General features: G+C 43.3%; 1 protein-coding gene across 25 annotated transcripts in view; it reads right to left on the bottom strand.

Annotated features, from left to right (window-relative positions):
- kcnma1a (potassium large conductance calcium-activated channel, subfamily M, alpha member 1a) overlaps positions 1 to 5,407 on the bottom strand; it is an 838,366-nt gene extending 832,959 nt beyond the window's left edge. For 7 of the 25 annotated variants that reach the window (XM_038783301.1, XM_038783303.1, XM_038783302.1 and 4 more), the window contains exon 1: positions 4,927 to 5,406. In XM_038783301.1, coding sequence (XP_038639229.1) covers positions 4,927 to 5,181 — 255 coding nt within the window. In that variant the 5' untranslated portion in view covers positions 5,182 to 5,406. Of the gene's footprint in view, positions 1 to 4,926 lie in introns of all 25 variants that reach the window. The other 18 variants (XM_038783288.1, XM_038783287.1, XM_038783293.1 and 15 more) reach the window with 4 other exon arrangements.
- Between the last annotated feature and the right edge of the window lie 19,894 nt (positions 5,408 to 25,301).

Here is a 25,301-nt window from a genome sequence, read left to right as displayed (position 1 = left end):
CCACTGCGCCACCCCCTTTTGAAGTGCACTCTTGTCCCGCTGGCATAAGAGTAAGAGAGTGAATTACAGCGACAGCTTATCGGATTCCATGCTCTTATTTCCGTGACTTACAGCCTTGCATAACCTGACCAAAACAAAAAGCACACTTACACATCCTTATGTTGATGCTGGTTTTGTTTATCGATACAAATCATTGTGAAGATCATATAGAGCCACTCTGACATGTTAACTCAAACTGTCCAGATTTGGCAAGTCCATATCATGAAACCTTAAAAAAACTTGTCCTGGGTTTTATCACCGGAACAATATTCAATGTTTAACTTTTCGCAGTGGATTCACAAATAAATAAATGAACAAACAAATCTTTCTTTTAAATATTTATTTGCAGCTGGGAGCTTGGCTAGAGCAGTGGTTACAAAAAATAAAATAATTCTACATACTATAATACCTCAAGGCGATTCACAGTTGTAATCAGACAAAACGGAATACAGTCAGTCAAAAAAGGCGGAAATTAGAAGGGTAATCAAAATCTTGGCCAAAAGAAATGGTGAAGAATGACATGGAGGTGTAAGATTAACACACCATCTTTTCACCTCTAAGATCTGGTGTGGTTTGCAAGACTATTTTAAAACTGATGTCTTCTTCCTAATGGCTGTAGAGCATCAAAGTAAGGTGAACTTGAAGAGTCACAACGCAACTCCCCAATGGTCAAGCCCCATGGCACAAAAGTCCATGCAGGCAGAACTAAATAATGACTAGAGACAAATGGAAATGTTACAAGGAGTTAAAGAATGTGAGTTAAGCATATTATTGGGGTGGTGGAACGAGGGCTTTATCCCCATCTAACCAGAGATAGATTTACATAAATGGTTTAATGGTGATACTGGTAACTAATGTGGAAGGGGGGGGAAGAAAGTGGCGGTGGTGGTAATGTCACTGGACTAGTAATCCAGAGGCCCAGGCTAATGTTCTGGGGACATCAAGTCCCACCATGACAGCTGGTGGAATTTGAATTCATTAATAAATCTGGAATTGAAAGAAGCTAGTTTCAATAACGATCACCATGAAACCACTATTGATTGACGCAAAAAAAAAGATCTGGTTCACTCGTCCTTTGGGGAAGGAAATCTGCCACCCTTCCTTGGGCTGGTCTTCATGTGCCTCCAGATCCACAGCAATGTGGTTAACTCTGAAAGGGTGCGTCTAGCCATATAGTTCCATGGCAATTAGGGATGGGGAACAAAAGTTCACCTCACCAACAAAGCTCATATCACATCACTTTTTTAAAAAACTTTCACAGCAGCAGCAAATCCAATCTTTAAGAACAGAAAATAATCTTTTCAAGCTACGTCCATTTCCTGGCCAGGAACATGGATAGGTAGTTCGCTTTGATAACTCCCTCCACCAACAAACAATGCATCAAATTTAAATCAGATATTAAGCTGATAAGTAATTAACCCATAAATTTAGTTATGCTTATTGATCAACTCCAGAAAAAATTGCAGGAGCCTGAGCCTGAGAATCACGGAATTTACAGTGCAGAAGAAGGCCATTTGACCCATCGAGTTTTCACCGGCCCCTGAAAGGGAACCATACCCAAGTCCACACCTCTACCCTATCCCTGTAACCCAGCAACCCGACATAACCTTTGGACACTACAGGGCAATTTAGCATGGCCAATCCACCTAACCCACACATCTTTGGACAGTGGGAGGAAACCGGAACTCCCGGAGGAAACCCACGCAGATACGGGGAGAACGCACAGACAGTGACCGAAGCCGGTTCCCTGCCACTGTTAAGCAACAGTGCTAACCACAGTGCTGCCGTGCCGCCCTTAACGGTTTGTATTTGATAACAGCTCTGAACTCACTGGAAAAGGCAATGCCTGCTGATATGCTGATAAGGGGCTGGTTTAGCATAGGGCTAACTTGCTGACTTTGAAAGCAGACCAAGGCAGGCCAGCAGCACGGTTCAATTCCCGTACCAGCCTCCCCAAACAGGCGCTGGAATGTGGCAACTAGGTGCTTTTCACAGTAACTTCATTTGAAGCCTACTTGTGACCATCAGCGATTTTCATTTCATATGTAGACAAACACAATAACCAAAATTGGCACATATGAACCAGTTACAGTAATAGTTTTAGTTGCATCTCCAAAGTTTGAGAATTCCTGGTTCTTCCTCAAATACCAATAGTTAATATCACCCATAACCAAGGGAGCAGTCAGCCAGGGTTTCACTTTAGCATTTCAAAAACAAAGTGCCTCTGATGTTCAGCTCCACCACAACACTAAAACATCAGTGGAGAACAAACTCAGGTCTTGGGAGGGGGGCTCAAACCCACAACCTACTATTGAGAGTAACCTCACCATCAATCTCGCACAGTTAACTTTGCACGTTCATTTCAAGATCAATGTGTTGTTTTGTTTCCGTAATGCAATTGTGATTTCATACATTGCGCTGCACTTTCAAAACAATGAGGCTATTGCAATGCCATACATTTGTTTGTTTTTAAAAGTGTTACATACAATGAGGTTAGAAGGATATAAACATAAACAGCAGGAGTAAACAAGTGCAAAATCTATTCCCGCAGCCTAAACACTAACTGTACTTTGACTGTCACACAGTCCAGGGTCGGTTACTTTAGTGATCAAAGTATTCCCACTACATCTCTCTTTGCAGGGTGAGACTCCATTTAGTATCCTTTTCAAATATATTTTTCGCTAGTCTACTTTTAATGGGCTGAAAGGTTAGTCTTCTAATGGTACCTTGCAAATGTGGAGATGCTAACTTGGTGTTGTATTTCAATGCACACTTATAATTTTTAAATTGTAACACCAGGAGGAACTCTCCCAATCTTCTGGCTGGGCAGTTTTGATGGAAGATCATTGACCGGAAACGTTTCTCTCTCCAGAGATGCTATCTGACCTGCTGAGTACTTCCCGTTTTTATTTCAGATTCCCAGCATCTGCAGTATTTTGCTTTTGTTTGGGCAGTTTTGAATTACACGTAGACCTGCTCCACTCCATTCCCTATCTGTGCCAAGCAGTGAGGGGCTCAGAGACCAACTCAATGAGCTCACCGTCCTCTTATTCTTCATTCTACCCGGTACTGGCTACTCCAGGTAAGACTTAGAAATGCAGTTTATACTTTATTAAAAAAAACTGGACAAAGATACTCTCTACATGGCAGAGGTCAAGTTTTGACTGTTTCTGGTGAAAGCAAAACGGGTTTATATTAAAATTGCAATGACTGCTCGCAAAAGCTTTACACCTGCACAAAATACTACAAATTAATTGTTATTTTCTTTGGGGTGCCATAATCAAGAAAGAATTAAATTTAGCTCAAATGGTGCAGGAAAAAATGCACACTCACAACAGCATGCTTATCACATGAAAGGTTTTGCACACCAGGAGAGCGACCCTCCTGTAATTAAACCCAGCAAGCTTGTCACCTGCAGCTGAAGCACCAAAGCTGCAATGCACAAATCTCATTTTATATCACTTCATGGCTGGCTGCCATCATATTCTCAAGCGAGTGGGAATAGGACCATATTCACCCAGAGAAAGAAATGGAGGCTTAGCATTGCAATTGAAAGGGTTCGGGGTTCTACAAGGGAATTCTATGTTTGGAGGTTGACACCGATCACCTCGGAGACCTTCCAATGAGCATCTGTGGCTTCTCTCTTCAGAGTAGGAAAAAGAAGGACAAACAATGTTTGAGCATCCAAATTGAAGCTTTCTCCCTTAAATCTATTCACCAAATGAACCCCAGACATTAAACGACTATCAATGCATTGATCAAGTCCTGCCAATCCTCGGTACAAGGCCCACAAGTGGATTATTTCAGCACCAGTGGAATCTTAGTAAAATCCAAATCCAAACCATATAGGTTGGCATATGAATCTGTGATCATTTCGCAAATTTTTAAATTGACACAATAATTTATTTTAAAAATGCATATGCAGTAATTTAACAACATTAAAATCTTGTGCGGGGGAAGTCAACCTCCAAAATAAGCACCAATGTTGGTTTTATTCACGACTCCTAGTGGATAGCAGAAGCAATTTTTCCATGTCTATTTCTCCCTCAGAAACTAGATGGGAAAGAGGAATAAAACAACCTGTTCAATGCAGAGAGAGAGAGAGAGGAATACACACAGGGAAGACTCCCCAGCTGAATTTTAAAAACGGTTAATTTAGTGCAGAGTTTAAAATGAGATTGATATTATGGAGTGCGAGGAAGGAGGGAGAGAGAGAGTGAGTGCGAGGAAGGAGGGAGAGAGAGAGTGAGTGCAAAGAAGGAGGGAGAGAGAGAGTGAGTGGAAAGAAGGAGGAAGAGAGAGTGTGAGTGGAAAGAAGGAGGAAGAGAGAGAGTGAGTGCAAAGAAGGAGGGAGAGAGAGAGTGAGTGCAAAGAGGAGGGAGGGAGGGAGAGAGTGAGTGCAAAGAAGGAGGGAGGGAGGGAGAGAGAGTGCAAAGGAGGAGGGAGGGAGGGAGAGAGTGAGTGCAAAGAAGGAGGGAGTGAGTGAGTGCGAAGAAGGAGGGAGTGAGTGAGTGCAAAGAAGGAGGGAGTGAGTGAGTGCGAAGAAGGAGGGAGTGAGTGCAAAGAAGGAGGGAGTGAGTGCGAAGGAGGGAGTGAGTGAGTAAGGAGGGAGTGAGTGAGTATGGAGTGAGTGAGTATGGAGGGATTGAGTATGGAGGGAGTGAGTGAGTAAGGAGAGAGTGTGAGTAAGGAGGGAGTGTGTGAGTAAGGAGAGAGTGAGTAAGGAGGGAGTTCGTTCGTAAGGAGGGAGGGAGTGAGTAAGGAGTGAGTGAGTGAGTGAGTAAGGAGTGAGTGACTGAGTAAGGAAGGAATGAGTGTAAAGAGGGAGAGTGTAAAGAGGCAGAGAGTGAGTGGAGTTACCCTACCTCCCCCACCCCAACCCTTTACCTTTCTCTTGAGGCCGCAGTGGCAGCAGACTGCCCACAGGTAGTGGACGGTCCTCCACACGAGGATGATGAAGAGGCCGCCGAAGAAGGTGACCATGGAGGAGGCCAGGAAGGCCCACCACATGCGCTGGTCGTTGTTGTCGCAGATCGCCTCGGCGTCGATGGGGATGATGACAGGATCCATCTTCAGCAGGGCCGCCGAGAGTTGGCGGGTGGAGGTGGTGATGGAGGAGGAGGAGGCGTTGCCCCGGGCCATGGTTCAGCAGCGGGGGCAGCGAGAGAGGCGGCGGCGGGGGAGGAGGAGGAGGCCGCCCTCCGCCAGGCCCGGAGCCGCCATGGCAACCGGCAGCTGAATGTCTGTCAGAGAGAGAGAGAGAGAGGAGCTGCTCCTCAAAAAACACCCTCACTCTCCTCACAACAACTGACGCACGGATAAATTAATAATCCCCGCAGCAAATTCCCTTCAGTCAGCTTTATAATCCTGGAGGAGGGGAGGGGGGGGGGGGGGGGGGAAAGACTGCTTTCCAGAGAGAGGGAAAATAATATATTTATAGACAGCAGTGGCTGGATCTTCTTTCTTTTCCTCTCTTGTCAAATGTGATCCTAGTGCCGCTGCTCTCGCCTCTTCCCTTCATCGTCGGGAGGGATTCCAGTCACACACACACCGAATATCACAGGTGGATTTCTAACTATTCTCCTCCTCTTGCTGTTGTTGTTGTTCAGAAGGAAATGGTTTTTCCCACTGGAGAAGGAGATGAAGCCAGGAGATGGGTTTGGTCCCGCCGACCGCTCCCTCCGGCAGACCCGCTCACACTGACTGCTGCTGCTGACTGAGTGAAAGAGGAGCAGCACTTTCAGCACTGGTACAGACAGCTCCCAGCACAGCTCTCTCTCTCTGCTGACTGCATTCATCACCTCCTTATCCCTCCCCTCCCAAGTCCCCTTCACTCAATTCTGTTTCCTCAACTCAATCATTTCACTATTTTTAAAATATCTCTTCCCCCTCACTCAATTCTATTTCCACAACTCAGTCATTATCATTTTAAAAATACCTCCCTCCCCATCCCCTTCTTTGTTCACTCTATTTCCACAACTCAATCATTATCATTTTTAAAATACCACCCTCCCCATCCCTTTCACTCAATTCTATTTCCTCAACTCAATCATTATTTTTTTTTTATATCTCCCCCATCCCCTTCATTCAATACTATTTCCACAACTCAAATAATTTAAAATGCCTCCCCCACCTCCTTTACTCAATTATTATTATTTTAAAATATCTCCCCATCCCCTTCTACTCAACTCAATCATTTACTATGTTTAAAATATCTCTCCCCCCCTTCCCCTTTACTCAATTCTATTTCCCCAGCTCAATCATTATCCCCATCTCCTTTACTCAAATCTATTTCCACAACTCAATCATTATCATCTTTAAAATAGCTCCCCCGCCCCTTTACTCAATTCTATTTCCAAAACTCAACCATTATCATTTTTAAATAGGCCTCCCCCAGTAACAGTCAGAGCTGTTTATGTTTTTCAATACTAGATATGATCGTATATTTAATTGTATGTCTTCAACGCCTCTCAACTCAATAATTATAAAAATGCCCCCCAATAACGTTATCAGAACTGATTCCGTTTTTTTCATTCTATGTATTTAATTATATTTGTTCAACATCTCCCAACTGAATGATTATTTTTTTAAATTCCCCAATAATTATCAGAACGGTTTCTGCTTTCCAATTCTCTACACTATCATATATTTAATTATGTTTCCTCGACGTCTCCCAACTAAATTATTCCAAAAATGCCCCCATAAAATTGTCAGAGCTGCCTTTCAGTTCTATATATGATCATATTGGCAATAATGTATTTGCAGTTTCACCCTTCAACACACTTGGCATAGATATTCACACACACCGCGGCTGATTTCTACTGCTAATTGATGGATAACACCTCATTTCTACACCAGGCAGATTCAGATTGCCTGAGATTCTTTAAAAACGGAGAATTAGTGAATTAGGCAACGCGTTGAGCGAGGAGCTGAACACCGTTTGCGCGTGTTGTTTTCCTATCGATTTCTTAATGAGTGGTGATCAAGGGCAGTTATGATAAAGATCATTGCAGGACAATTGGTTTTGTTTGCCGTGTTTGGCAGGTCGCGGACGTCTGCGTGCTTCTTCATAACACAACGAGACTATCAGCAACATTTCAGCACGGGGAGGAGAATAACATCTGAATGAATTGCGGATGCCTTTCCGCACGATGACAGATCAGTGGCGATGGTGGAGAGGCGGAGGCGATGTTTATCTGGAAGATTCTGCTACCTATTGTACATGTTCAGTGGGCTGATAACACAAGATTGTTGCAATCGATTACCCCCCCCCCCCCCCCCCCAAATCATCACCGTCTCGCAACGTGAATGCATCTGCACAGTTAGCACCATTTTAACCCCTTACCCTTAATGCTCGTTTCCCTTAATTTGATCTCATTCTTCAGCCCGAGAAATAAAGATACACCTGACCCAAGGAACACATAGGCATTTTAAGAATGCTTCGAGGGAACAGCCACACACACACACACAGTAATAATACTCGGAAATGTTGCAGGAAGGAATCACATTCGTCATTCATTCTGCACTAAGTATCCTGAAACTGGGCGTAAGAATAATAATCTTTATTAGTGTCACAAGTAGGCTTACATTAACACTGCAATGAAGTTACTGTGAAAATCCCCTTGTCGCCACACTCCGGTGCACATTATTGATGCACAGCTCCTCCCAGTCAAAGTTGAGTTATGAATGTTGCTGGAAAGAACTCTCCAAATAAAATGATCATTGCACTCAAATGCAACCCTCTGAAATCAAAGTCTGTTGCAAAACACTAAATGATTGTACAAATCGTATTTAGATCACTTCATTCTACCGCAGTATTGAATGATGTTTAAATTAATTTGTCAATGTGCCCTGGACATCTCAACAACCCAACGTGAAGAAAAGGAGGAATTTACAGCTTGCTAATGAAGCATAGTACATCTGTCGCCACCTGGTGGCTATGCTGCATCTCACTGCCGCTGGTGAAGGAATAAAGTCACACAGGAGACTAACTGGCCTCAACAGGTCCTGCCTGACCTGCAGAGAGTTTCCAAAGTTCTACTTTTTTTTTGTCTAAGCATTGTGCACTTCTCACAAACCAAGAAGAGCAATATGCCCACTTTGCAAGGATAGGCTGCATTTTAGCATTGTAGCATTGTTAGCATAGGGCAGCACGGTAGCATTGTGGATAGCACAAATGCTTCACAGCGCCAGGGTCCCAGGTTTGATTCCCCGCTGGGTCACTGTCTGTGTGGAGTCTGCACGTTCTCCCCGTGTGTGCGTGGGTTTCCTCCGGGTGCTCCGGTTTCCTCCCACAGTCCAAAGATGTGCAGGTTAGGTGGATTGGACATGATAAATTGCCCTCAGTGTCCAAATTGCCCCTTAGTGTTAGGTGGGGTTTCTGGGTTATGAGGATAGGGTGGAGGTATGGGCTTGGGTCGGGTGCTCTTTCCAAGAGCCAGTGCAGACTCGATGGGCCGAATGGCCTCCTTCTGCACTGTAAATTCTATGAAATTTAAATACATGCGATGAGGCATTGCCGTTATTGTCACTGACCCCGCCAATCAGAGACACAGAGTAATGCCCTGGGGACCCAGGTTCGAATCCTGCCACTGCAGATGGTGAAATTTGAATTCAATAAGAATCTGGAATTAACAGTCTAATGACGACCATAAAACCATTGTCAATTGTTGTAAAAACCCACCTGGTTCATTAATGTCCTTTAGGAAAGGAAATCTGCCGCCCTTGCCTGGTCGGGCCTACATGTGACTCCAGACAAACAGCAATGAAGTTGATTCTTAACTTTCCCTCAACATCCCATGAACGAATAAAAACAAGTATTTAAAAAGCATTCTCAGCTTGTCAATTATGGATTTAGAGGGTTTGTAAAAAAAGGTTTGAAAACTGGGAAGTGTTCTTCAGTTGCTCTTTGATGCCTGAACAACTTATACATTCTGCAGAATTGGAAATGTATTGAATTAAGTTAGAATGAGGCTAGACAGCAGTTTTAATTCTGTGGTTAATGTACCAATGTGTTTATGCACAAGCAAAACAGCTTTGCTTAAAATGGCAATTTATATCTGGAGGGTGTTTCCTCTTGTGGGGCAATCTAGAATGAGAGGTCATAGTCTAAGGATAAGGGGTAGCAGGTTTGAAAGAGAGATGAGGAAAAAATGCTTCACTCAAAGGGCTGTGAATCTGTGGGATTCACTAGCCCAGAGTGTGGTGAATGCTGGGACATTGAGTAAATGTAAGGAGGAGATACAAATTGTTAATTAGTAATGATTGTGTTACAATCCCAAACCATACCCCAACAGTGGCTAGGATTTTAGACAGAAACCCCAATATTTTATTTTAATTCTGTAAGGTGAGAGTACCTTAAAGAAATGGGTGTTTATAAATGGGTATGTATATAAATATCTGCAGTGAGTGTACCTTTAAGAAATGGGTGTTTACTACTGCAGTGATGTCAGAGAGTGGGTGGAGCTGGGCTGTCTGTCAGCTTTTTACTTCTATTTTAGGCTGTTTGTTGCAGGGTGTGTTTTAGTTTCGTTTTCAGGGCTGGATAGCTGCAGTCACAGCCAGAAGGTGTATGAATCTCTCTCTGTAATCTAAAGACTGTAAATCAATCCTGGTGATTTAAAACTAATAACAGTAGTGACTTTAACCTGATGTGCTTCTGGTAAAAGGTGTTTTAAGTCTTATGGATGTTAAACGGAAAGCTAAAGGATTACTTAGTGTTGTATTCTTTGGAGGTTGTATTTGAATTAATGGTTGCTAAGATGTTCACTATGTTTTAAAAAGGTTAACTTGAGTTCATGGAATAAACATTGTTTTGCTTAAAAAAATACTTTTCCCTTTCTGCTGTACCACACCTGTAGCGTGGGCCGTGTGCTCCCCATACCACAATCTATCAAAAGTTGTGGGTCAGGAGAAATCCATGATACACTTTGGGGTTCTCTAAACCCTGGCCCATAACAATTATGTAAGACTGAGACTGTGAAGAAAGCATACCTTGTTCCAGGAGTGATTTAAAAAATATTTTAATCCAAATTTTCAACATTTTTACAACACACAACCCCAACCCCAATTCCCACCCCCACCACTCTTAATTGCCCCAGGGGACATGGCAGCACAGTGGTTAACACAGTTGCTTCACAGCTCCAGGGTCGCAGGTTCGATTCCCGGCTTGGGTCACTGTCTGTGTGGAGTTTGCACTTTCTCCCCATGTCTGCATGGGTTTCCTCCGGGTGCTACGGTTTCCTCCCACAGTCCAAAGATATGCAGGTTAGGTGGATTGGTCACGCTAATTTGCTCTTAGTATCGCAAAAGATTGGGTGGGGTTATGGGGATGGGGTAGGGGTGCTTGCTTAGGTAGGGTGCTCTTTCCAAGGGCCGGTGCACACTCGATTGGCCAAATGGACTCCTTCTGCACTGTAAATTCTCTGATTCTATGAATATGGTATATTTGGGGCAGCATGGTGGCACGGCGGCTAGCACTGCTGCCTCACAGCACCAGGGTTCCGGGTTCAATTTGGCCTCGGGTGACTGTGTGGAGTTTGCATGTTCTCCCCTTCTCTGCGTGGGCTTCCTCTGGGTGCTCCAGTTTCTTCCCACAGTCCAAAGATGCGCACATTAGGTGGATTGGCCACGCTAAATTGCTCCTTCGTGTCCTTACATGTTAGGTCAGATCACTGGGCTATGGGAATAGAGTGAAGGCATGGGTTTAGGTAGGATGCTCTTTCCAGGAGCCGGTGCAGACTCGATGGGCCAAATGGCCTCCTTCTGTTCTGTAATTCTATGATTATATGAAAATTCTATGATATTAAAACAAACTTTATTACTAATGCGATATTAAAACAAACTTTATTACTAATGCGATATTAAAACAAACTTTATTACTAATGCAATATTAAAAATAGCTTACCAGCACCCCTTAAACAATTGTTATGGGACAGGGCTTAGAAACTCCAAAGTGTATTGTGAGGTTCACCAGACCTTTATGGTGAATTTGGCTAGGACGAGCACAGAAGCCTTCACTGTTCTCACTTGAATGGGCCTGGTCCTTTTCCTGAAATTCTGAACCAGTTCCAACCAGCAGACTCAACTCCTTCCGGAAAGCAACTATATCTTTAAAGTTACCAAGGCAGTTAGCCACAACCAATGTACTTTTTACTGGAACAGCTTTGAAAATGAAAATGGAGAAAAACAGGGAAAACACTTCTTTCTCCTTCTGCAGTCCAAAGCAGTCAAACTGAAACTGAAACCTTTCTTAAAGGGATGCTCACATGACACAATGCTAATCAATACAGCGAATACAGTAACCCTTAATTGCTACCTTTATTCCCACTCTAACAACAACAAACAATCTCAGCTCTCAATCCACAGTTAGCACTCAGGAATACTTGCTTCCGAGATGTCTTAAAGAAAAGACCTGAATCCAGTCAGAACCATGCAGAAACTCTGGTTGTATTTCTTCAGAAGCTGGTTCAGCTTGTTTCAGCTCACCTTCTAATCACACTCTTCTGAACTGCCTGGAAAGAAACTGCTGATTTATCTACAGACATATCTTTCAACTGAACTGGGACGCTTCACTCCTGCTCACATCTCCAACAAACACTCAACTAAAACTGCTTTGCTGCAAACTGCCTGATACCTTGGCTCTTCCCAGTAATTACACAATCTTGCCAAGCTGAAATCTAATTAACTCCACAGGGAATACCCTTAATCCAAACAACATTCCACTAGCCCAAGCTTTTTATGATGCTTTAATTGCCCCCTTGGCTCTCAGAATCCTTCAACCCAGGATTCTTTAAAAACACGACTACTACAGTCATATTCCTTAATGGTGTTGTTTCACTCAATTGACCCCATTTTCCATATCATGTTTGTCAAGTAGTGTGCAAATTTCGAGAATATATCTGAAATACCTACATTCATAACAGGTTGAAGGGACATGGAGAACGGGCAGGAAAGTGGAGTTGAGGCCGAGAGCAGATCATCCATGATTGTATTGAATGGCGGAGTGGGCTTGCTAGTTCTCCATGTCCCTGCTCCTAGTTCTTATGTTAGAACATAGAACAGTACAGCACAGAACAGGCCCTTCGGCCCTCAATGTTGTGCCGAGCCATGATCACCCTACTCAAACCCACGTATCCACCCTATACCCGTAACCCAACAACCCCCCCCTTAACCTTACTTTTTATTAGGACACTACGGGCAATTTAGCATGGCCAATCCACCTAACCCGCACATCTTTGGACTGTGGGAGGAAACCGGAGCACCCGGAGGAAACCCACGCACACAGGGGGAGGACGTGCAGACTCCACACAGACAGTGACCCAGCCGGGAATCGAACCTGGGACCCTGGAGCTGTGAAGCATTTATGCTAACCACCATGCTACCCTGCCTCCCAGGGTATGTTCTTATGTTCTTATGAGTTCAGGTGACACTGATTCCCAATTCCATGAATTAATATGGCTCTCATATGGAGTGAAGCTAGTTTAATATTTCACAGCTGGTCAGTGAGGCCTAGGTTTATATAAACTTAAAACTTGAAGTGAAAAGCAATGACGGTGTAGAATTCTACTCAGGGGCAGAATGGGAGCCACTGGCCACATTACAATACCCACTTTTCCCCTATGTGCTTGGCAATTGAACATTGAGAGCACGGGTACTTTTATTTACCCAAAACCTAGTTCAGTACAATCTTTTGCACCCGCCCATTTTGACAATTGTTGGAATCCTTCATTTGGTAGTATATAACGGATAAAAAGTAAACAATTGACAGGATTAATGCACATAGAACAGTACAGCACAGAACAGGCCCTTCGGCCCTCGATGTTGTGCCGAGCAATGATCACCCTACTCAAACCCACGTATCCACCCTATACCCGTAACCCAAACCCCCCCTTCCCCTTACTTTTTAGGACACTACGGGCAATTTAGCATGGCCAATCCACCTAACCCGCACATCTTTGAACTGTGGGAGGAAACCGGAGCACCCGGAGGAAACCCACGCGGAGGACGTGCAGACTCCGCACAGACAGTGACCCAGCCGGAACCGAACCTGGGACCCTGGAGCTGTGAAGCATTTATGCTAACTACCATGCTACCGTGAACTGGTTTAACTAATGAGTAACAATATCATGATATTGTCAGCTTGGAACATTTTCTAAACACAATTTCAAGTGGATAGAACACCTCAAATGATTTGCATCCTGTCTGAATTAGTTGGTCAACATCTGAATAAAGTCATTCCAAAGTAAATATTAGTTCCCACAACCCTTCTCAACACCACTCTGCATTATCAGAACATACTTCGGTCCCAGTTTTCCCTCAACACAGGCAGGCAAAGGATATTTGAACTTGTGTTTATTATTTGACTGCAAATACACTTGCAACCTGGTGTTCTATCTTGATACCATTTACTCTTTTTGTACCAACACTTCAGGTTCAGGAAATAAAGCTTTCATATAAGTTTTATGAAATTCTTCTGATCTTGAACAAAGGATGATCCAATTTAAAATAAAATGAAATAGTGTCAATGTTAAAATAACAATACACCTTATAGACTGTTGACATGTTATACAGCAATATCATACCCTCTGATTTCATCCCACTCCAGGAAATAACTTGAGGAGGAAACAAGATGCTACTTCAAGTTAAACAATTTTCCTTCTGATTTTTTTCTGCGATTAGTAAAACTAAGTTCCAGCTGGACAGATTTGGCAGGAGCACTGTGTCATGATATGCAGATAATGATATACAGACAGGCAGCTAATGAACACAGAAAACAGGACATGACCAATGAGCAGGCAGGACTCTCAGGAGTGGTAAAAGGCACGAGGCACTCACACTCTGCCTCTTTCCACTGATGAACATCTACAGAGTGAATCAGGGTGTATGTACGGTATCACACCTCCAGCACATGGCTAAGAGCTAGTCTGGTTCAGTTAGACAGAGGAACCACACTTAGGTTAGCAGAGAGTCGAACTCATAGAGAACTATGCTACTGGTTCAATAAATCAGATTGAACTAACTTCAAGGTCTGGAGTATCTTTTGGTTAAAGCTGCATCTAGTTGCAGCCTGTGTTATCCCAGAGTACATAACACATCACACTGTGTGTTGAGAAGCCATCTCGTTGTGATAACGGGGCCAGAATACAAAGCTTTGGGAAAGATTTCAAAGTTTAATTTTCTCCCTTTCAGGAGAAATCAAGTGCAAAAGACAGAAGACCATAAGTGGCACCGGACATATTCTCATAAGTCCATAGAATCCCCACAGTGCAGAAGGAGGCCATTTGGCCCCTCAGGTCCAAAAGAGCACTCTTTCTCCCCTGCCCTAATCCTGCACCTCACCTACACATCTTTGGACATGAAGAGGAAATTTTAGCATGGCTAATCCATCTTACCTGCACATCTCTGGACTGTGGGAGGAAGCCCACGCAGACACAGGGAGAATGTGCAAACTCCACACAGACAGTCACCCAAGGCCGGAATTTAACCTGGGTCCCTGGCACTGTGACGCGGCGGTGCTAACCACTGTGCCACCCTGCCATCTATGTAATAGGAACAGAAAATATTGGAGATGCACAAGAGGTTGGTCAGCTTCTGCAAGACGATAGGTCGACATTTCAGATTTGACTCTTCAACAGCGTATCCAAAAGGTTGAACGGGTAGTTGTGTCAGATGGTGACTGACCTACTGTGCGCGTCTACTTTGTGGAATTTTCCACAAATTCCAGAATTCACAACCATTTGATGTGACAAACCTAGGGTAAAATAAAATGAGGAGGAGGCCACATGGGCGGATCACCTACTTGAGCTCCACCTGCCCGCCCTACCCCCATACCTCTTGACATGCTTCATGTCCAAAAATCAGTCAGTTTTGGGCTTGATCATTCTTATTGACTGAGCATTCACAACACGCTGTGGCGGAGAATTCCAAAGATTCACCACCATGTAAGTTAAAAAGTTTCTCCTCAGCTCTTTCCTAAATAATCAACCCCTTTGCTTAAGACTGTGATATCTAGTCCTGGACTTTTGTGGGGAAACAGGATTTTGTATACTTCAATATGGAAACCACTCCTGCTTCTGAACTCCGTCTCCTCATGGGACAACCCATTCATCCCAGGAGTCCAGGAAATGCAAGGAGAAAGAGAAAAAAATGGGCGCCAAGTAATTGTGCGCGCGCACACAGCATCGAAAGCTCACGCACAAATACAAATGAGAAACACATCTTTTTGCCATTGAATTACACTGAACATTTTTCTGGCATGTTCAAAAACCTTCTTTACAATCTACTCAAATGAAAACTGCTGAGAGTCCCGATTAGAACATAGAACAGTACAGGCCCTTCGGCCCTCAATGTTGTGCCGAGCCATGATCACCCTACTCAAACCCACCCTATACCCGTAACCCACCAACACCCCCCTTAACCTTACTTTCATTAGGACACTACAGGCAATTTATCATGGCCAATCCACCTAACCCGCACATCTTTGGACTGTGGGAGGAAACCGGAGCACCCGGAGGAAACCCACGCACACAGGGGGAGGACGTGCAGACTCCACACAGACAGTGACCCAGCCGGGAATCGAACCTGGGACCCTGGAGCTGTGAAGCATTTATGCTAACCCCATGCTACCCTGCTGCCCTGATTGTGTTTCAGGTGTTAACAGAAAGAGTGGAATATCTGGCCTGACAGCCACAAAGTGTTAGGGTAAGTGGGGAAAAAACTCCTTTGCTTCGTGGTTTCTGCTGTAAATGTGCCGTTTGTGAGCTTGCGTATATATTGTTGTTGGAGGATATTGGCCTTCCATTCTTACAAAGATTGGAGATTTGCAACATTAACAAATGTAGCCATTTTGGGTGAGCACAAGTGCAGTTTGGTTGAACCAGTAGAACAACACACCTATGACAGGAGGTATGATAATATTCACATGTCTATTGACAACCAGTATCGCAAATCAACAAGGCAAAATGAGCATCAATTGAAACACATATCTGTAAGGTTTGAATCTTTCTGACTGAAGGTGACAGGAAGAAGCAGATTTGAAATTTGAGTCTGCACATCCTCCCCGTGACTGCATGGGTTTCCTCCGGGTACTCCAGTTTCCTCCCACAGTCTAAAGGTGTGCAGGTTGGGTGGATTGGCCATGAAAAATTGTCCAAAATTCTTTGATTAACTTAGGACAAAAGTTCGGCGCAACATCGTGGGCCGAAGGGCCTGTTCTGTGCTGTATTTCTCTATCTCTATCTATCTCTAAACCGCCTGCAGACGTAATGCCCTTGGTTGGTGTTAGCTGACGTTTACTCCAACTTACAACATAATGAGTCCACTGCACTCATCTGAAATGTAGCTGTTTTGACAAGTGGTGACCTGGAAAGGCAGGATTTTGAACCACATGTGCTCTCTCTCACATGGTAATTTCTATACAACGTACATGTGACCATGCCTGCTACCATGAGTAACCCACCTGAAGGTTTCCAAACCAGTTTTCCTGGTGCTGCGAGTTATAGAGGGCGTACAATGTCTCCTTGGGTCAAGAATTGATTGGCAAAACAGCAAATTGTTTGTGTCTCTTAGGTGAAACCACTAGTGCAATACAGAAAGAGTCACTGCTGGCAATCTGGACACACCACCTCATCGATTACATCTCCTGGTGCAACCAACTAATGTGGTAAATGTTAGCATTTCACACTGACAGCACATTGTAGGATTCAAACGGGAACAAAAATACAATGGACGCAAGGTAAAGTAAATTCGATGCCTTTATTGTCGGCAAAATACAAGTAATATACCCTGAAAATACAGAGGGCGTGTTTTCCAATTGATGACATCCAGATGTGAATGCTTAGCAGCTACCAAGAACAATCGATGGAGGAACATAGTACAGGAACGTGAAATATTCAGTTCCGACAAGTGAATATTTCATTTGTGGGCTAAAATAATCCACTTTGCTGGGACATCAGAAGTCGTCTGCCTACATAAGAGTAGTGAGTGCGCTTAATCATTGGTTGTGTGAGAGACTCAGATGGTTTGAGAACACGATGACGTGGGGGTGACACAGCGGCACAGTGGTTAGCACTGCTGCCTCAAGGCACCGGGATTTGATCCCGGCCCCGGGTCACTGTCGGAATTTGCACATCCTCCCCGTGTCTGCATGGGTCTCATCCTCACATCCCAAAAATGTGCAGGGTCGATGGATTGTCCATGCTAAATTGTCCCTTAATTGGAAAACAAAAAGAATTGGGTGCTCTAATTTTTTTTTAAAAAGAGAACATGGTGACGTGTTCCATCTGCAAATATTTACTGCATTTTCAGTACATCACATCTCATTTGCAATGGCATGACGGCAACTATTAATCTTCAAATATAATCTTAATTCTAACAGAGCAATGCATTGACAACCCAACGTTTGAACCCATTCCAGGTTAACAGCAGTGACAGATTGGCTTTTTAACTATGACACATTGGGTCCGATTTTAATTTGCTCAAGAAACCATTCACTTATGCGGCAGTAAAATCAGGCCGTTTACATCCATTGACAGACCAATGCGTGAAAGGATTTCTGTTGTTTTGAAGCCATGCCAATAAACAACAAAACACCAATGGAAATTAATGTTCAGTGGCCATAGTCCAGTTCTTCCAACACATATTCCAAGGTTACCATCTTCCAGAATGAGGACAATCATTTGTGGTTGTGTTGCAGAGCTCCTGAGGGTAAGATGCTTTAGGTCTGAATTACAAATCTGCAGAAAACCTTCTCCGATTAAAATTTGTTTCCTTGAAAAGGTGTCTGTGGATTTTTATTGAAACAATTGAATACACACTTACTTGAAATTAGTACATTTACATTGAACAAAAGTATTAGGTATTGCTGTTTAAGGAGATAATTAACACCAAAAGATGATCAATGAGACACATCAATAGACAATTTCCAAAGATGTCCCATAGCTAAAACTATGACATAACTCATGACAGCTTTCTCCTTTAGGTTTCACAACTCCAAAACACCCCGGATCTGTCCGAGTCTCGCATCCTGCTCCAGGATCTGGCTGACGAGAGCGCCCTAGTTGGTTGTCCTCTGGGCAGGGTGGCACCCTGGCACTGCTGGTGACACCTGGGCACCTTGGCAGTGGCAGTGTGGCATCTTGGCTGTGTCACCTGGGAGCCAGCCTGGCACTGCCAAGGTGTTCAGGTGGCACTGCCAGCTGCATGGCAAGGGTCTGGAGTCACATCGGTAGGAGCAACAGGACCCATTTCCTGAAGAACATTGTGGTATCACACAAAGAATGTCAGGGATAAATAGGTTTCACCTTTGTTCATAAGTACACAGCTCTCATAATGGTTCAATGGGAGTGTGTACAACCATGTATAAAACCTAGCTATGAAGTCTTTGCTGAAGGGGCCATGCTAAACAACTTGATCAAGGGGTATGGATAGAAAGTGGGAGTGGGATACTGAATTTGCATGATCAGCCATGATCATATTGAATGGTGATGCAGGCTCGATGGGCCGAATGGCCTACATCTGCACCTATTTTCTATGTTTCTATAGCACTCTATTGTCTATTTGCTTCTAGAGTTGGGTTTGTACCAATTAGGGATAATTTTCAGACCATGTTAAACTAAGCACAGCAGATCGACCAGCCATGATGCGCCTGGGAGTGGCCACTTCCAGGATCTACCCATTGTGGGCGGGATCAGTATTTGGCAAAACTGCATCTTAGAGTGAGTAGCTAGTCTCACTCTAATATGCAGCTTGCCTGAGCTACCGGAGACGTTGGGAATCTAACCCCTTTGTCTCAGAGACCATAGGCGAGCGCCATTCAGTGCTGGTCCCTACAAACGGGTACCAGACGGAACGGCACTTTTGGGGTCTCCCAGACAGTCAGAGGCCCCCAGGTGGTTGCCCTCTGGATAGGGTGGCACCCTGGCACTGTTGGTGGCACCTTGGCACTGGCACCCTGCCACTGCCAACCTGGCACGTTGGCCGTATCACCTGGGAGTCAGCCTGGCATTGCCAAGGCATCCAGGTGGCACTGGCAGGGGCAGGTTGGCATTGTGTCTGTGCCAAGGATTGGGCCTTAGGATGCCCTGCCCCTATGAGGTGGGGTGAGGGAGGGGTCCAAGGACCCCCTCATAGATGAGTTGTGGATTTGGAGCTCCAGGGATCATCGGGGATGGGGGAGGGATGATTTAAAAATGGTGGCCCAATCTCCCCCTGCACTAAGGGGTTCTGGCAAGCGGAGCTCCTCAGTACAGGGAACAGGACTAACTGTGCCCTCAATGGGCCGTTCCCCGCTGAAACCCCGGATTTCAACAAACACCCATTCGATAGTGTGGTCTTTCTCAGCGCTGGGAAGCACCCAGCTGAACGCACTCGACAGGGGACTCTGTTGCACGCAATGAGTATGTCAGTTCGCACCACACGTGGCCTGGAACCAAGCCATCATCAAACTGTTAACACAAGGGAGAAAAAAACCTGAACTGCAAAACTACGCTACGCTGTCCTAATAATGAAGCTAAACTTGCCTGATAATTGCAGTTGCTATTCCCTGGGGTGAGCAGTTCTAACAACTTTTGTTGGCTGCTCGTTATCTTGGCTTGGTAATGAAATTTGTCAGGACCATTGCTCTCAAAAAAAGAGCTGCTGGGGTATTGTAAAAGTTCCAATTAGAATCAAAACGAGGAAAACAGAAGCGAAAAACAGAACATGATGTGGTTTAGTTTTCCCTCTTTCGATACAAGGGAAGAAATACTAGAACTTGGTACCACGTGTTGTTCCTCATGTCTTAATAAAGCTCGTAGTCTCAAATGTGGAGAAGATGCTTTATTGTGAATTTGTTCTCTCTTCAGAGCTTAACTTACGGCTACCTCAAATGCTGCCTGCTTGTGTCTGTGTGCTGCTACGAGTTCTGCCTTCCGTGAAGTGTGTCCTCACTTCCTGTCCCGGTGTATTTATAGCTCTCCCGTGCTCCCTCTAGTGTTTGCTCAGTTGTATTGGATCTAGTCAAATCTACGATCACCACAGAACAGGAAGAATGTCAGATGATAAGAAGTGAGCAGATAAATCCCATTTGGTGAGGGAAAGACTCCTTGTAACACATTACAAGGGAAAGCAATATTACCACTGCATACTTTGCAAACAGATCCCACACTTAAATAGAAAGACAGCAGTTGCACGAGACTTGCAAAATTGTTTGATTAAATCTTTGAACCTGTGACTATGGTTTTAACGAAGCATATTGAGAAAATCAGAATTAGCTATGTGAAATTGGTACGCAGCCCATGAGGATCTGTGCGGTATCATTAGTATCCATGAGCAGGCGTCCCTGATAAAGGTCAGTGCCAGCAGTAGAATATAGATCACATCCCACACTGAAACAAAAATGGAACTAAAAATGTTCCGATTCCAAATGGGAACGGTCTGGTCACTCTGTCATTTTAAACTTGTCCCACATAGATCACGTTGCACAGAGCTCCTTTATTCAATTATGCAATCAGGTTCGAGCACAAATTAGCTAATTAAAATGGTAATGGAGAAAGGTAAATTTTCAATGTTGAAAGAGAATTAAATTAATATGTAGGTTGCACTGTGATTCCATTCATAGTGCAGGCGAGTTTCGCATGGTTTGACTTGTTCTCAATTGTGACACCCTGGAGATATTGAGGGTGAAATTGGGTATTGACATGGGCAGGATATCTCTGTTTATTGAAGCCAATGGACCTTAGCAAGTAACAGATGGAGCTTAGCATTGAACAGATGACATTGCACCTCCACGCCCAGGTCCAATTTCACCCCCATCCTTGCCAATGACAGCAAATAGATTCAGGACATTATTTTCCTCAAAGAATTGTTCTCTACTAAACAATAACCTTGAAAAGATTAAAGAGAGTAGGATCAGAGGGGAAAAAAACACAGAACGTAGTGGATGCTGGATATCGGAAATAAAACAGTACAGGTCAGGCAGCATCTGTGGACAGAAAAAATGAGTTTACATCCCAGGTCAGTGGCCTTTCATCAAAAGTGGGAAACTGTTAGAAATGCAATAGGTTTTGAGAAAGGGGAGGGTGGGACAAGGACAAAGGAAGATCTGTGCTAGGGTAGAAGACAGGAGAGATTGAATGACAGATGCCTTACAAAGGGAATGGAGATTGAGACAAAAGAGAGCAGGCGTGCTATTGTCTGAAAGCCAAAGGAAGGGGAAAACCCTTATCTTTCCGTGTTTAGTTTTTCTCTTATTTTAACTTGCTGTCAATCTGGATATGTGCATCAATTTCAGTGTATTTTGGATTTTGGGGCCGGTTTACTCAGTTGGCTAGACAGCTGGTTCATGATTCAGAGCAAGGCCAGCAACGTGGCTTCAATTCCCGTACCGGCTGAGGTCATTCATGAAGGATCCCGTTGTTTCAACCTTGTCCCTCGCCTGAGATGTGGTGACCCGCAGGTTAAATCACCACCTGAAAGGGGAAAGCAGCCTACAGTCATCTGGAACTATGGCAACTTTACCTTAACCTTTATTTTGGATTTTGTGTATCATTGCTCAACAGTAATGACAGTTTTTGGAGAATGAAGTTTTAATTACTATAATGAATGCAACAACCCTGCTGTTGACTTTCTTTCGACTGGTATTGCAGTGAAGAGGAATATACTGTCCTGCCAGCCAAATTGGAAGAGGCATTCCTACAAATATCAGCTCTGTCCTGATATTTCAGTTTATTGGACATTTGTGAGATATGGCGATGCTGGAACTGAACTGATGGCAATTTCTATTGGGTAGGTTCTTCATAAACTTGGTTTACAAGCTGACAGATTTCAATTCATGGAGAGCCATGAAGAACTGTCACTGCCAGATGATTGCTGCTCTTACCATTGTAACCCAAGTCCCAACTTTATGCTGGGGGTACTTACTTACACAAACAATTTGATAAATATATTTTTATTGGGCATTGTCACTAATCATTGCAAACATTCTTGCTTTGGAAGTTAGCACAACCGTGTCGCACTCAAGCCTTGATGGCCATTGAACCATGCTTCCATTTTGCTGTATAGAATTAAGATTCATATTCATTATGCAACAGAATCTGACAGCACAATAGGAAACCATTCAGCCCATTATACCTGTGATGGTCCCTTAAAAGAACTACTTCTGTGATCCCTCCTCCTACCTGTGAGTATTAGATTTTCAAGACATAATTCAATCCAAGGTTGTAAAACACAGTGAAGCTGGGGCTGAAGTACTCATAGAATGTATTCATAGAATCCCTGAAGTGCAGAGGAGATCATTTGGCCCATCAAGACTGCACCAACCCTCTGAAAGAACACTACACCCTAACCCACTCCCGATCCCAATAACCCCCTAACCTAACCGACACATATTTGGACTGAGAGAGGAAACCGGAGCACCCGGAGGAAACCCACGCAGACACGGAGGAGAACGTGCAAACTCCACACAGACAGTCACCCAAGACCGGAATTGAACCAGGGTCCCTGCGAAGTAGTACAGTCATTTTTATTTCTTCAGCTAAGTCAGTAGAATTTTCAAGCTGCTGGTCAACTGCAACTTGAGAATTTGCTTTTCAGAGGAAAATAACCAAGCCAAATGCCTATATCATATTAAAAAGTACAATTGAGTGGGAACAGTGCAATCACCATTTTATTCCATCCTGGAGAAAGATCCCCACAGCATGTTGTTATGGGCCAGGGTTTAGAGAACCCCAAAGTGTATCATGGAGTTCACCTGACCCATATCTTTAAATAGATTTTGATTATGGGGAACACAAGGCCCCACTTTACAGGTGTGATGCAACAGATAACTAAAAGTATTTTTAAACAAAACAATGTTTATTCTATGAACCCAGTTAACATTTTATAAACATACAGTGAACATCTTGGCAACCATCAAAGAATACAGTACTCTATAAGACATCCATAAGACAAAAACCCTATTTACAGAAGGACAGCAGGTTTGAATTCTCTACTGAGAGCAGTTACCACGTTGAAATTACCACATTAACATTCTTCAGCTTGCAGAGATTCATACATATCTTGCTGTGATTGCAGCTTCTCCAAATCTAAAACAAAACTAAACAGAGTCACAAAGCAGCTTTTCAGCTCAAAATGAAAGTGAAAGACAGAAAGACAGCCCAGCTTCACCCACACTCTGACATCACGGCTGCCATTTGAGAAACACACATTTCTTAAAGGGACTCTCACATGATAATATGAATCATCGTGTCTTTCCATCCATTCATGCACAAAGCTTTCACCCTGCTCTCTCTTATTGCATTCCCTGTTTGTACAACATATCACTGGCACCGTGTTGAAACAATAAAGATGGGAAAGGTTTCCTCCACCAAAATATTCCCTCTTAATCCCTGCTCTGATGCAAAGAAACATGAAACTAAGTGTTTGAGGCATAATTTATTTGTAAAATTGACAGAGCATAGCTGAATTGAGATTTAAAATAATTAATTGGGAGAATATAAGATTGGCAATGTTCAACAAAAGTTAATTTTTGAAGAAGACCTCCTTTTTAAAAAAAGAATCGAGAGCCTTTCTCTTTTAGCCAAGAAAGGAACAGGTTCACACAAATGAGTCAGACTTATTACTTTGGAAAAGACAATCTGAAGCAGCCACAAAGGAGTGAGTTAAATCTTACTCACAGAACTGAAAGAGCGAACATATTAAAAATGCGAGATCCATTCCAATAAATTAATTTCTAGTACAAATCAATAATTGATATCATCTGAAGTCAAGTCTGCGAGAAAGGAAATGCAGCCGATAGGGTAAAAATAGATTAATTATTCAGTCTTAAAAATTAACCCTGACAGGTGTCAGAGTTTTATGCAAAGGCAGGGATCGCTTTAATTTTTGAAACCACAAATCATTTGACAGCTCAGTGATGAAAGATCTCTTTCAGAAAGGCATATTTCCCTGTATGAGACACATTACAGTCCGTACAGAGACATTTCCCAGATAGGTTTTTCTTCACTGCTGAGTCTGCTGTCATGTGTGAGTACCTTTAAGAAATGGGTGTTTATAAATGGGTGTGTATAGAAATATCTGTAGTGAGAGTACCTTTAAGAAATGGGTGTTTACTACTGCAGTGATGTCAGAAAGTGGGTGGAGCTGGGCTGTCTGTCAGCTTTTTACTTTCGTTTTTGTTCAAGCTGCAGGGTGTGTTTCAGTTTTGTTTTCAGTGTGGGAGCTGAAGCCAGACCAATCAGGTGTACTGCTGTTCTCTCTGCCATCAAAATACTATATCTTGATCGTTTGGTGAATTCAGAATTATAAATGTTTTCAGTAGTGACTTTAACCTGATGTGCTTCTGATAAAGGTTTTGTTTTTAAGTCATATGGTTGTTAAAAAGGAAAGCTTAAAGGTTTACTTAGTGTTGTAGCCTTTGGGGGTTGTATTTGAATTGATGGTTTGTAAGATGTTCACTGTATGTTTTAAACATACCTGAGGAAGGAGCTCCACTCCGAAAGCTAGTGTTTGAAACAAATATGTTGGACTTTAACCTGGTGTTGTAAGATTTCTTACAAAAGGTTTAAAAAGGTTAACTTGAGATCATAGAATAAACATTGTTTTGCTTTAAAAAAATACTTTGCCATTTCTGCTGTACCACACCTGTAGAGTGGGCCGTGTGCTCCCCATACCACAATCTATTAAAAGTTGTGGGTCAGGTGAACTCCATGATACACTTTGGGGTTCTCTAAACCCTGACCCATAACACTCCAGTAATGACAGACAGAACTGGTGGTCAATAGCTATGGTCCAGATCTGTCTGACTGACTCCAGTTACAGTTAAGAATTAGAATGTGGGACTCGGTTAGAATATGGGATTCTTTGCCATAAATCTTTGAAGCAGAGTCTTTTAAATTCTTTATGGGAATTAGATTGTTGCTTACAAAAGGGAAACGTTAAAGGAGCACGAAGAATTAATACAAATGGGATTACACCATGTGGCTCTTGTCTTTTTTTTCCTCTTAATCCAAATGTTCTTTCCCTTAATTCACCTCATTTCCTTCTCCCTGTTTCTGGTTCTTTCCCTATCCTTGAATTTCATGGAGTGAAGGAAATGGTGTTGATCTCATCCTTCACCAATTTACATCGGCCTTAGATTCCCCATCAGTCTCGCACTTCCAGCAATTTACTTAATGGACAATTGAGTGGAAGGCTTAGTTGATTTTAAAACATTAAATAAACATAATACGCTACAAAATGCAACGATCCAGTGATTTCTGAGCCAATGTAAGAAGATGATAACA

Source organism: Scyliorhinus canicula, chromosome 22 (assembly GCF_902713615.1).
Source record: "Scyliorhinus canicula chromosome 22, sScyCan1.1, whole genome shotgun sequence".
Taxonomy (NCBI): domain Eukaryota; kingdom Metazoa; phylum Chordata; class Chondrichthyes; order Carcharhiniformes; family Scyliorhinidae; genus Scyliorhinus; species Scyliorhinus canicula.
The sequence above is the reverse complement of the archived record's forward strand: the minus strand, read 5'-3'. Positions and strand labels throughout refer to the sequence as shown.